General features: G+C 43.3%; 1 protein-coding gene across 1 annotated transcript in view; it reads right to left on the bottom strand.

The window, feature by feature from the left end:
• SEC16B (SEC16 homolog B, endoplasmic reticulum export factor) overlaps positions 1-13,305 on the bottom strand; it is a 269,950-nt gene that overhangs the window by 133,847 nt on the left and 122,798 nt on the right. Inside the window, exons 15-16 of the mRNA XM_040360362.1 lie at positions 12,663-12,774; positions 3,425-3,530 (exon numbers count right to left, since the gene is read on the bottom strand). Coding sequence (XP_040216296.1) covers positions 3,425-3,530; positions 12,663-12,774 — 218 coding nt within the window. The remainder of the gene's footprint in view (positions 1-3,424; positions 3,531-12,662; positions 12,775-13,305) is intronic.

Here is a 13,305-nt window from a genome sequence, read left to right as displayed (position 1 = left end):
AGGACGTGGAGCTCTGTGTTTACACACAGAGCTCCACGTCCCTGCTTAGTTACTGTGCAATCGTGGGTGCCCGGCGGTCATCGCGGCCGCCAGGCACACGCACTGTGTTCCCAGTGACGCGACGGGTGCGCGCACGCGCGCCCCAGAGGCTTTAAATGACAGGACGTCATATGACATCCTGTCAGAACAATAGAGCATTCCGCCCGCCGTCATTTGACGGCGGGTGGGTGTCAAGCGGTTAAACATCTAATGAGTGACATTTTTGCCAAGTCTTCTTTGAAAAATAGCTCAAGCTCTGTCAGATTGGATGGAGAACGTCTGTGAACAGCAATTTTCAAGTCTTGTCACAGATTCTCAACTGAATTTAGTTCTGGACTTTGACTGGGCCATTCTAACACATGAATATGATTTGATCTAAACCATTCCATTGTAGCTCTGGCTGTATGTTTAGAGTCGTTGTCCTGCTGGAAGGTAAACCTCTGCCCCAGTCTCACGTCTTTTGCAGACTCTAACAGGTTTTCTTCTAAGATTGTGCTGTATTTGGCTTCATTCATCTTCCCATCAAATCTGACCAGCTTCCCTGTCCCTGCTGATGAAAAGCATCCCCACAACATGGTGCTGCCACCACCATGTATAGTGTTAGTTTTCCGTCACACATAGCGTTTTGCTTTTAGACAAAAAGTAAAATTTTGGTCTCATTTAACCAGGGCACCTTCTTCCACACGTTTGCTGTGTACCCCACATGGCTTCTCACAAACAGCAAACATGACTTCTTATGGCTTTCTTTCAACAATGTCTTTCTTCTTGCCACTCTTCCATAAATGCCAGATTTGTGGAGCGCACGACTAATAGTTGTCCTGGAGAAAGATTCTCCTCCAGAGTTACCATGGGCCTCTTGTCTGCTTCTCTAAATGAATGTTCTCCTTGCCCGGCCTGTCAGTTTAGGTGGACCCCAGTTTTTCCATTACTCTTTCCATTTTCGGATGATGAATTGAGCACTGCTCAGTGAGATGTTCAAAGCTTAGGATTTTTTTTTATAACCTAATTCTGCTTTAAACTTCTCCACATTTTTATTCATGACCGGTCTGATGTGTTCCTTGGCCTTCATGATGCTGTTTGTTCACTAAGGTTCTCTAACAAATCTCTGAGGGCTTCACAGGACAGCTGTATTTATACTGAAATTTAATTACACACAGGTGGATTCTATCTTCTAATTAGGTGACTTCTGAAGGCAATTGATTCCACTAGACTTTAGTTAGGGGTATCAGAGTACATGGGGCTGAATACAAATGCACGCCACACTTTTTAGATATTTGTAAAAAAAAAAAAAAAAACTGTTTATCATTTTCCTTCCACTTCCCAATTGCATACTATGCATGAAGATTAAAAGCTTTATGTGTGTAGCAGCCCCACTCGGCCCCCTAATACTTACCTGAGCCCTATCTCTGTCCAGCGATGTCCACGAGTGTCTCGGGCATCTGAGATTCTCCCTCCAGATTGGCTAAGACACAGCAGCGGTGCCACTGGCTTCTGCTGCTGTCAATCAAAGTCAGTTAGCCATTAATGAGAGGGGGGTGGGGCAGCCCGCAGCTTCACATCTGAATAGACACAGGCAGCTGGGTGCCACCATAGCAAACTGCTTTCTGTGGGGGCACTCGACAGGAAGGAGGGGCCAGGAGCACCGAAGAGGGACCAGAGAAGAAGAGGATCTGGGCTGCTCCGTGCAAATTCACTACAAAGGGCAGGTAAGTATGACATGTTTGTTATTTTTATAGAAAAAAAAAAAACAAGATTTTACTATCACTTTAACCTCGGTCAGAAGCTATATGTACACTTTAGATGTAATGACAACTATAAAGTATGAGAACTGACTTTATGATCATTAAATGGACTGTTATAGGTCTTTGCACTATACAGCTGCTAAATCTAAAAGGACGGTACAGATGTACTGAAAGTCGGTACATGCGTACTGCTGTCTGTTCAACTGAAGCTGCTCTAATGAGCCAATGGCTGCAAGCTCGGATTAGTGTATTCTGATGGAATTGGGGGAGCAGGGGGTGTCCACGGAGTGCCTGCTGTCAGAATGGAATACCTGAACAGAAAAGATCCCAGCATCACACATCATTGTCTAGATGTGGGGATCTCAGTTTTTTTGTTTTACCAGTGGGTTAAACGAAAACAAAAACTGAATGTGTATACTCAGCTTAAAGTGTTACTAAACCTAGGTCCCTTGCATTTACTATATCTGGTCTCCCACAGAACATGGAAATGCAATTATTTTAATAAATATAAGCTGCTAAATACCCTTTCTTATCTACAATATATAGCAGTCTTATGACTTCTATCAGTGTCTGGTTAAAGCTTGTAAGAGGAGATTTCATTCCACTCTCACTGTCCTATGAGGCTGTAAAACCCCTGACCCTCTGTCTGAACAGTGCAAATTGGCCCTGTGCTGATCACATGCACTCTTCCAAAAAAACTCTCTAGCAATACACACCAAACTGAGCATGTGCAGAGTTTCCCCAATGCTTTGTTCTATCAGGATATAGATTGGGGACTGTGGAAAGAGGGGAGGATCAGAGAAGACAGAATCAAACAGCCTTTTTACACAATGCAGAGGATTAACCCCTCAGGTTCCACAGTGAATATAACAAGTATACATTACTGCATATACAGACTGATTTTACTGTTGTGGGTTTAGTAAGACTTTAAGCCTGTAAATCTAAAGGAAATTGTATATGGATTGTACAATTAGGTTGTATTTTAAATCAAATACCTGTGTACACTGTGGGAAATGGTGAAATGGACATAAACTCCAAAAGACAGGGACTGGGCATTAGATTAAAGGAAATTTATGTTTTCCTTTAAAATACCAAACATGTTATACTTACCTCCACTGTGCAGTTCGTTTTTGCACAGAGTGGCCCCCGATCCACGTCTTCTGGGGTCCCTCGGCGGCTGTCTCTGGTCCCCCCCGCAAGAACTCACCACAGTCATGCGAGAGCTCGCATGGTGGTGAGTAATTGCGGGTGTGCTCCTGTGATACAGCGAACGGCCATAGCCGCTCACTGTATCACTCGGCCCTGCCCCTCGGCGTGCCGCGTCACTGAATGTGATTGACAGCAGCCCCAGCCAATGGCTGCGCTGCTCTCAATCCATCCGCTCTAGCCAATCAGCGGCCAGGCTGAGCGGCGAAGAGGATCTAGAGACCGTTGCGGGACTTTTGAGGGGTCAGGTAAGTATAACGGGGGCTCAGGGGGGGGGGGGGCCGGCAGCATCAGATGTTTTTTCACCTTAATGCATAGATTGCATTAAGGTGAAAAAACATTTTCTTTTACAACGCCTTTAACAGGATTATAGAAGCAAATGTTAGAAAATAAAGAGCCACATGCAGAATAAACTGTGTTGGTAGCAGGTACAGTACCTGGAAAGAAGGAATAAAATGGCCGGGTTTTCCCAAACTTTGGCAATATTCCAGGATCTCCGTGCATTGGATGTTGGCAGTGCTGGCAAACCTCTTAAACGTTTGGCTGAAAGATATCATCAGAAGATAGTTAACACTTACCAGCATGGAGGGTAACGTGGGAGATTGGAGAGCGTGAAATGGACCCAAAGAACACAGAAAATAAAGGAGAACTTTTACAAGTGGAAAAATACAAATGCAACAGAAAACCTTTCCCATTAGACAGCCACAAAGAAGAAATCTATAGAAAAACATTGCCCTCCAGTGGTAAAATAAAAGGTTTGCTAAACTAAAGATTTTCTTTCTTTTTTCTTTTAACGATTCTAAAAACGCAAACCTAGGGATTTAGTAAACAATTGCAAACCGGAGTTGGAAGACTTAAGATTGTAACAACTGGAATTCGATAATGAGCTGCAACTGTTTACAAGTATGTGTTGGCGAAATCAGTCAGTGCTGAATGGCAGCCAATTCTTTTGCCAGTTGGGTCTTTCGCTTAGAGAATTTTGCTAATGTTTATCAAAATGTGGCAGATGCACTAGATACAAACAAAGGGAAAGTATATCTTATGTTGTGCTAAGGTCTATCACAGTTAAAGCAGAACTACACGGCATCTGAGCACCACAAACCCAAAACGCTATTTAATTCATTTTTAATATTCAAAGCAAACCTATCATGTCTCTATGCTTTTGCATTGAAAAACAACCTAGATTTTCCAGCCATACTTCTCCTGTGGGTCACTTTATACTGTACACCTGTGACCCAGATCATGAGCCGGTCCACACTCTGGAGGCATCCTGACTAATGTCAGAATCCACCCAGAAGCCTGAGAAGCAGCTGGCTTAGCCTATCAGCGTGCCACTTAGAGCCTGAGCCAGCTGCTCCCTCCCCCTCCACAGCCCGGTGCTCCAGTGAGCACTGGAGGGGTAAAAGCACAAAGCCAGTGTTGGACAGTCATCGCTCTCTGATCACTGAAGAACTATGTGATCCGAGGTCTTTGATCACTCAGTTCTCAGTGTGGAGCCAGCAGGGGAAATTATGTATGTTTGTTATTTTGAAATCCCACACTTCTCTTTTCAAAATACTCCATGTTGATTGAGAGAGTGAAGTTCGCCTTTAAAGTGCCACCAAATTCTAGTTTAAAATAAAAAATGATTTATTCAACTATGTATTCTTAACTCAGAAAAGTCACTTTGTTTGCTCTCAGCCTCCTCCAAATCTTTTCTGCTGTGATTCAACTTCCTGTGAGAGCATATGTGTCAAACACAAGGCCCGCAAGCATAGGCGTGCGCAGCCTATTGCATTAGGGTGTGCACTCCAAAGCTCAAACACACATGAATGCCACCGGCTGTCACAGGGAGGAGAGGAGGCTCTGGTGGTGGGAGACAGTTGATTGGGAGCATATTACGCTACACCCTAAATACGAGTGTAATGTGTTCCTAAAGTTGAACCTAGCCTTTAATATAATGGTGGCATTTACACTGGCCACTGGCACCCCCCCAACCACCCACCTGGTGCCACCCCTGTATAATGATAATTCACATGGGGTGATTAGGGTGCGCCCAGGCACACCCTGTGCTCACGCCTATGTCCACAAGTCAAATATGGTCTGACATGCCGTTCCATGAGGCCCTTGCACCTCTCCTGCAGCTGCAGAACCACCCCCCCCCCCCATCTCCACCAGAAAATTGTCTCAGCAGAGAGGAGGACAACAGATCCTGTACCTCTGCGCGTAGCCGCAAAGAGGCTCGTCTCTGCCATCTGTGTCCCATTAGGTGAGATTTCCCTTCACTTCCTGTCCCATGGCCAAACAGGAAGTGAGAGGAAATCCCCGGTGTGTCACCAGATCTAGAGAGTTCTTTGCAATGAGGGGCCATGTTGAACTTCCAGTTACCAGTATGAGAGAGTGAGAGCGATAACACCAAATTTAACACACCCGCTCCCCATTCACACCTGAGCGGGTAGGGAAAATGGCTAATTGGGCCCAATTTGGAAATTTTCCCTTAGGGGTGTACTCACTTTTGTTGCCAGCGGTTTAGACATTAATGGCTGTGTGTTGAGTTATTTGGAGGGGACAGCAAATGTACACTGTTATACATGCTGTACACTCACTACTTTACATTGTAGCAAAGTGTAATTTCTTCAGTGTTGTCACATGAAAAGATATAATCAAATATTTACAAAAATGTGAGGGGTGTACTCACTGTTTTGAGATACTAAGATGATAGCTTCCCAGCACAGACATGGCCCATTCTGAATACTGGCATAGCTTTGCATGCCAGCTTAACTTGGTCTTATTTACTATCAGCTTCCAAGTCTGAGAACTGGTAATTCTTTAGAAATTGGCCATTGCCATAGCAGCAGGCTCTTAAAGAGGAAGTAAACCCCCAGGGACAACTTACACCTACAGGTAAGCCTAGATTAAGGCTTACCTGTAGGTGCTTGCAATATTGGAGATACAGTGACTTGCAAAAGTATTCGGCCCCCTTGAACTTTGCGACCTTTTGCCACATTTCAGGCTTCAAACATAAAGATATAAAACTGTATTTTTTTTTTTTTAAAGAATCAACAAGTGGGACACAATCATGAAGTGGAACAAAATTTACTTCAAACTTTTTTAACAAATAAAAAACTGAAAAATTGGGCGTGCAAAATTATTCAGTCCCTTTACTTTCAGTGCAGCAAACTCTCTCCAGAAGTTCAGTGAGGATCTCTGAATGATCCAATGTTGACCTAAATGACTAATGATGATAAATAGAGTCCACCTGTGTGTAATCAAGTCTCCATATAAATGCACCTGCACTGTGATAGTCTCAGAGGTCCGTTTAAAGCGCAGAGAGCATCATGAAGAACAAGGAACACACCAGGCAGGTCCGAGATACTGTTGTGGAGAAGTTTAAAGCCGGATTTGGATACAAAAAGATTTCCCAAGCTTTAAACATCCCAAGGAGCACTGTGCAAGCGATAATATTGAAATGGAAGGAGTATCAGACCACTGCAAATCTACGAAGACCTGGCCGTCCCTCTAAACTTTCAGCTCATACAAGGAGAAGACTGATCAGAAATGCAGCCATGAGGCCCATGATCACTCTGGATGAACTGCAGAGATCTACAGCTGAGGTGGGAGACTCTGTCCATAGGACAACAATCAGTCGTATACTGCACAAATCTAGCCTTTATGGAAGAGTGGCAAGAAGAAAGACATTTCTTAAAGATATCCATAAAAAGTGTCGTTTAAAGTTTGCCACAAGCCACCTGGGAAACACACCAAACATGTGGAAGAAGGTGCTCTGGTCAGATGAAACCAAAATCAAACTTTTTGGTAACAATGCAAAATTATATGTTTGGCGTAAAAGCAACACAGCTCATCACCCTGAACACACCATCCCCACTGTCAAATATGATGGTGGCAGCATCATGGTTTGGGCCTGCTTTTCTTCAGCAGGGACAGGGAAGATGGTTAAAATTGATGGGAAGATGGATGGAGCCAAATACAGGACCATTCTGGAAGAAAACCTGATGGAGTCTGCAAAAGACCTGAGACTGGGATGGAGATTTGTCTTCCAACAAGACAATGATCCAAAACATAAAGCAAAATCTACAATGGAATGGTTCACAAATAAACATATCCAGGTGTTAGAATGGCCAAGTCAAAGTCCAGACCTGAATCCAATCGAGAATCTGTGGAAAGAACTGAAAACTGCTGTTCACAAACGCTCTCCATCCAACCTCACTGAGCTCGAGCGGTTTTGCAAGGAGGAATGGGCAAAAATTTCAGTCTCTCGATGTGCAAAACTGATAGAGACATACCCCAAGCATCTTACAGCTGTAATCGCAGCAAAAGTTGGCGCTACAAAGTATTAACTTAAGGGGGCTGAATAATTTTGCACGCACAATTTTTCAGTTTTATTTGTTAAAAAAGTTTGAAATATCCAATAATTTTCGTTCCACTTCATGATTGTGAAGCGGGAGTGATGTCACGTGACTCCAGACAGTCAGAGAGCGAGAGTTCATGGCCCCGGAAGAAGAGGGGTGAAGAATGGACGCTCGCTGCCAGCGTTGAAGATGGTGACATTGCGGGCTTCTACTGCAGATAAGGGTCACATAATGGGCTACTATGCGATGCATAGTAGCCCATTATGCTTTACCTTTGCAGGGAAAGATAGTGGAAGTAAAACCCAGCAGGGTTTACTTCCTCTTTAAGGCGGAACTCCCATCAATTACAGCCAAGGAAGCTGGCATCTTAGCCTCTGTTTGATGTTCAACTGCCATAATGCTGCACATGTGATCAGTTATGACACCAGACATTTGATGGTTTGAGAGCACAACCAATGTGACAGTTACATTCCTGGCAGGAGCTGGGAATGTAACTGTTTTATGAGCCTCTTATATTGATAGGTTTAGTTCCCCTTTAAGGTGGCATTACTAAGAACTTAATTTTGCATATGTGTCGGTATTGTTACAGACAGGTGCTAATGATCGTCTGAGTTAGGTGCAGGTGCTTCTGAAGGAAACAATGGCCAGAAATCTGTGGCTAGGGCTATTCTAAATTCCCCTGAATATGTTCTAAACACACTGTCTGGAACCTCATATATGTAAATTATGGCTTTTGCATATTGATAAGTATATTATATGTCTCATATATCCAGAGCACTAAATGCATGTTGTGCTTTGCGCTTTTCACCCTCGTAAAATTAAACAGCACTTTTCACTTTGAAATCCCTCAACGCCCACTCTCGTATTATACAAACCTCCTATCTGATCTAAGTTTGGCTGAAATGAATGGGAACATGCCTGTGAAAAGAGCCCAAATCATCTGTTTGATGTTTACAGGATTCAGCCCAAAATAGAACTGTGAGTAATAATGTGGAATTATGCCCCCACGGAGCCTAACAACATAGACACCTGACTGTGATGAATGGGCCAGCTGAGAAAAACAAGGGCCTTGGCTCGCACCCATATTTAAATCTCGTGCATTTAGATGGCCATTTTTAAGCTTTCGTTTGTGTGTTGGAGAACCGCACAACATTATCCTAATTATTTTGTATGATTAATAATTGTGCTGACAGTGCAACCTCAGGCGCCAATGATGATCTCACTCCATAGGGTCATTCCACTTCAGTCCAGCTGGGGAAGGATTTGACATATTATAGGACGGGTCTATAAAATCCTGGAAATACCATAGTGTCTCATCTTCCCTTGCAGTCTCTATTAGAAGGATGTGCATTTAAGGAGAGTAAAATATTAGGTTTTCTTAAAAAGATATATAATGTGATATGGTTGAGGTTTAAATTTTAACCAGTAAAGATTCAGTACCCACATAAAAGATTTAAGCCCCTTTTCATACTTTTAAAGTACCCCAATGCACTCTGTATGACGGATTTTGGTACCTACTAATTATTTACCACAGTAAGTTCCAATGGACCTGTGCTGAAACTTACTGCAATAGACTGGACATCAGTGGTAATTAACACTATAGGGGCCCTATTAACAGGTAATAAAATAAACATATTACTAGCAATGTTATAAAGTTTACAACTCAAGAACCCATTGAAGATGTTTGAGCCTATCTTTGTATTTAAATGATAAACCATGACAATGTTCATATGTGCTCAAATGACCCAAAAAGTAATGTTCACAACTAGTCATTATGTTTCTTATTGTTACTTTCTGTTGTATATGAAAAAAATATATATTGATAATAAAAAAGGGGCTGGACAAAAGTCACAAACATTCACTCGGCCATCGTAACAGTAGTTGATTTTATTATGAACATAATCTCCTATTTAGTGTCCATAATGCAGTATTTTCCCGAGTTAGGTATTTAAGGAACAATATGACAACATGGTCACTAGATGGAGCCGATGATCATAGGAAAATCAACATATTAAACAAAATATGGTCAGAATTTGTAACAGCTGGGCAAATCTGTGTGACATTCATCAAGCAATTTTTAATGAATAGATCCTTATGCTGTGTTAAAAAAAAAAATATACAGATACCTTTTTTGTCCATTGCTAATTGCTTGGTAGGCTTTTTGAAATGGATAGATTGCCTTAAAGCGGGGGTTCACCCTTAGAGGGCACTTTTTCCCCTTAGATTCCTGCTCGTTTTCTCTAGGGGAATCGGCTATTTGTTTTAAAATATGTGCAGTACTTACCCATTTACGAGATGCATCCTATCCGTCGCTTCCGGGTATGGGCTGCGGGAATGGGCGTTCCTTCTTGATTGACAGTCTTCCGAGAGGCTTCCGACGGTCGCATCCATCGCGTCACGATTTTCCGAAAGAAGCCGAACGTCGGTGCGCAGGCGCAGTATAGAGCCGCACCGATGTTCGGCTTCTTTCGGCTACGAGTGACGCGATGGATGCGACCGTCGGAAGCCTCTCGGAAGACTGTCAATCAAGAAGGAACGCCCGCTCCCGAAGACCCATACCCGGAAGCGACGGAAGAAGATGCATCTCGAAAACGGGTAAGTACTGCTCATATTTTAATACAAATAGCCGATTCCCCTAGACCGAACGAGCTGGAATCTAAGGGGAGAAAAAAAAAATTGAATAAATGGGTGAACTCCCGCTTTAAAGGGGTTGTAAAGACAAAAATATTTTCCACTTAAATTAACGTCTGACAGTTGCTGATAAGTTAAAAAGTAATAATTGCCATTATAACTACTGTTATACCTGTTAAAATCAAGCTGGTTTATACACCTAAGTCACTCCTGAATCATTATTCCCACTCACTTCCTGGTTTGCGGTGTGCGTACATTATTGCTACGTCACGGCATGATGAGAACTAAAGTTCCCATTAGGCTTAGCGGCGTTGAGCATGCGCAGAGCATTTTTTTTAACCGACGGACGAGAACGAGCACAGTTCTCAAGAACACACACAGCCACACTCCGCCCCTACCGTCCCTAGTATACACCCCTTCCCGCCCCCCTACCTATACCCATTTATTCCTCCCCAGTCTACACACACATTCCCGCCTCCCCAGCCGAGGAAGCCACGTCTTTTTCAATGGGGGTGGAATGAAGGCGGGGTTGTAAAGAGTTGCAAGGGAGGCGGAGCTACAGAATCCTAGAGACGCCCACTTATGTCCTCCCTCAGTGCCTGTGAATGATAGAGAGCGTCTTCACGCAGGTCACGCAGGGCTGTAGTCATAGGGAGGGGGTGAGCACATTCTGCTTTCCACCATGCAAAACGGCTCAGATGCTGGTGGAAAGCAAGAAGAGGAGAGACAGGAAATGGCATTTTCAAACTTGGATTACTGTATTTTGGAGGGCAAATGGAAAAACGAGGTAAGTGATATTTAAATGCTCTAGCTTACAGCAATCAATTTAGTTAATAAAAAATAACCTTTAGTGTTCCTTTAAAGGGGTTGTAAAGGTAAAAAAAAAATTCCCGAAATAGCTTCCTTTACCTTAGTGCAGTCCTCCTTCACTTACCTCATCCTTCCATTTTGCTTTTAAATGTCCTTATTTCTTCTGAGAAATCCTCACTTCCTATTCTTCTGCCTGTAACTCCACACAGTAATGCAAGGCTTTCTCCCTGGTGTGGAGTGTCGTGCTCGCCCCCTCCCTTGGACTACAGGAGAGTCAGGACGCCTACTAACACACATCTCCTTTCTCTATCTGCAACGTAGAGAGCGTCCTGACTCTCCTGCAGTCCAAGGGAGGGGGCGAGCACAACACTCCACACCAGGGAGAAAGCCTTGCATTACTGTGTGGAGTTACATACAGAAGAACAGGAAGTGAGGATTTCTCAGAAGAAATAAGGATATTTAAAAGCAAAATCGAAGGATGAGGTAAGTGAAGGAGGACTGCACCAAAGTAAAGGAAGTTATTTAGGAAAAAAAAAAATTGTACATTTACAACCCCTTTAACACTGTGCACAGTAATTTGCAAGCAATAATGCAGGAGTATGCAGGTGTGATGGGGCCCCAATAGAGACAGAGAACCTTTCACTGTATCACCAGTACTAGGACAATCCCAGCTGATATGTATTGGTGTCTTTGGGAATTTTTCTTTAGATAGACATTATTAGCCAGATTCACGTTATGCGGGCGTAGCGTATGTAATTTACGTTACACCGCCGCAAGTTAGAGAGGCAAGTGCTGTATTCACAAAGCACTTGCGTCCTAAGTTACGACGGCGTAGCGTAAATGTGCCGGCGTAAGCGCGCCTAATTCAAATTGTGAAGAGGTGGGCGTGTTTTATGTAAATAAAGCATGACCCCACGTAAATGACGTTTTGAACGAACGGCGCATGCGCCGTCCGTGGACGTAGCCCAGTGCGCATGCTCCAAATTACGCCGCAAAGACTCATTGGTTTCGACGTGAACGTAAATTACGCCTAGCCCCATTCACAGATGACTTACGCAAACGACGTAAAAATTGAAAAATTCGACGCGGTTCTGACGTCCATACTTAACATTGGCTGCGCCATCTTTTTGGTGGTTTATCTTTACGCCTGAAAACGCCTTACTTGAACGGAGTATCTTTACTGCGACGGCCGTGCGTACGTTCGTGAATAGGCGCATCTTGCTGATTTACATATTCTAGGCGTAAATCAGCGTACACGCCCCTAGCGGCCAGCATAAATAGACAGCTAAGATACGACGGTGTAGGAAGACTTACGCCGCTCATATCTTAGCAACATTTAAGTGTATCTCAGTTTGAGAATACGCCTAAATATACGATGGCGCAGATTCGGAGTTACATTGGCGTATCTACTGATACGCCGTCGTATCTTTACCTGAATCTGGCTATATCAATGTGCCCATTCAGGGCCAAGTCTTTGTAAAGTGGCTCCCCCTTGACCCATTAATGGTAATCTTGCCAGTGTTCCCCTGCAAATACCGTGCAAGATAAAAAATTGCAATGACCGCCATTTTATTCCCTAGGGGGTCTACTAAAAAAACATATATAGTGTTTGGGGTTTCTGAGTAATTTCCTAGCAAAAAAATTATGATTTTTGCATGTTGGAGAAAAGTGCCAAAATAGGCCCGGTATGAAAGTGCTTAAAAAGGTGATTGTCAGCTTCCCCAGTGGTCTCTCAGGTATGAGATATGCATACCTACCTTGGTCAAAGCTGGACCATTGTAACTATGCAATAAAGCTTGAACCTGAAGTTCAGCTGTAAGGGATGCCAAGGTTGAATAAACAGATCTAAGTAGAGCAGAACATTTCTTAAAAAAAGTTGACTTACTTGTGATTGCTGCCCAACAAAACCAGACGGTCTGACTTCTTGTAGAACTGGCCAAGAGGGATGCCAGCTGTCAGGTAGCAGCAGTGTCCAGCCTCTGTGAAGCCTTTGAGTACTGAATATTGCATAAACAAAGTCATTTTAGTACAACATTTTGTATTGCAACTGTTAATTACATTACTTTCCCATCTGCACAACAAAAGCCTTATTATAAACACAGTGCAGTGAGATAACAAGGGTGATACCCAAAAACAACCAATGCTAGCTTTCATCTTCTAAATATCATTTTCTTTCCTGCAATCATCTGTTACAGGAAAGAAAAATCACTCAATTTTACCATCAGCACAGTCAGCATCATGGGGGAATTCCCCTTGTGGAGCTATTGTGTTCTATACAGCCGCTGGCAATAATCGCATGAAAGATCTGACAGGCTGGTTTACCCAAGTTGGGTACAATCAGCCTGCCCACATGGTTCAAATCTTAGCGGTCCCTGCTGAACCAGCCAAGACTTAAACTGTCTATGTCGACTTTAGACTCTGATTGACTGGTCTGGGCCACACCTTCTGCACTAAACTTTAAAAATAAGACCCATAATATGTGTATACACTGCACAGCCAATGTGGGAGAAGGATTTATCAGTAGTACA

This window comes from Rana temporaria, chromosome 7, assembly GCF_905171775.1.
Source record: "Rana temporaria chromosome 7, aRanTem1.1, whole genome shotgun sequence".
NCBI lineage: Eukaryota > Metazoa > Chordata > Amphibia > Anura > Ranidae > Rana > Rana temporaria.
Note: the sequence above shows the minus strand (reverse complement) of the source record. Positions and strands in the feature narration are given on the sequence as shown.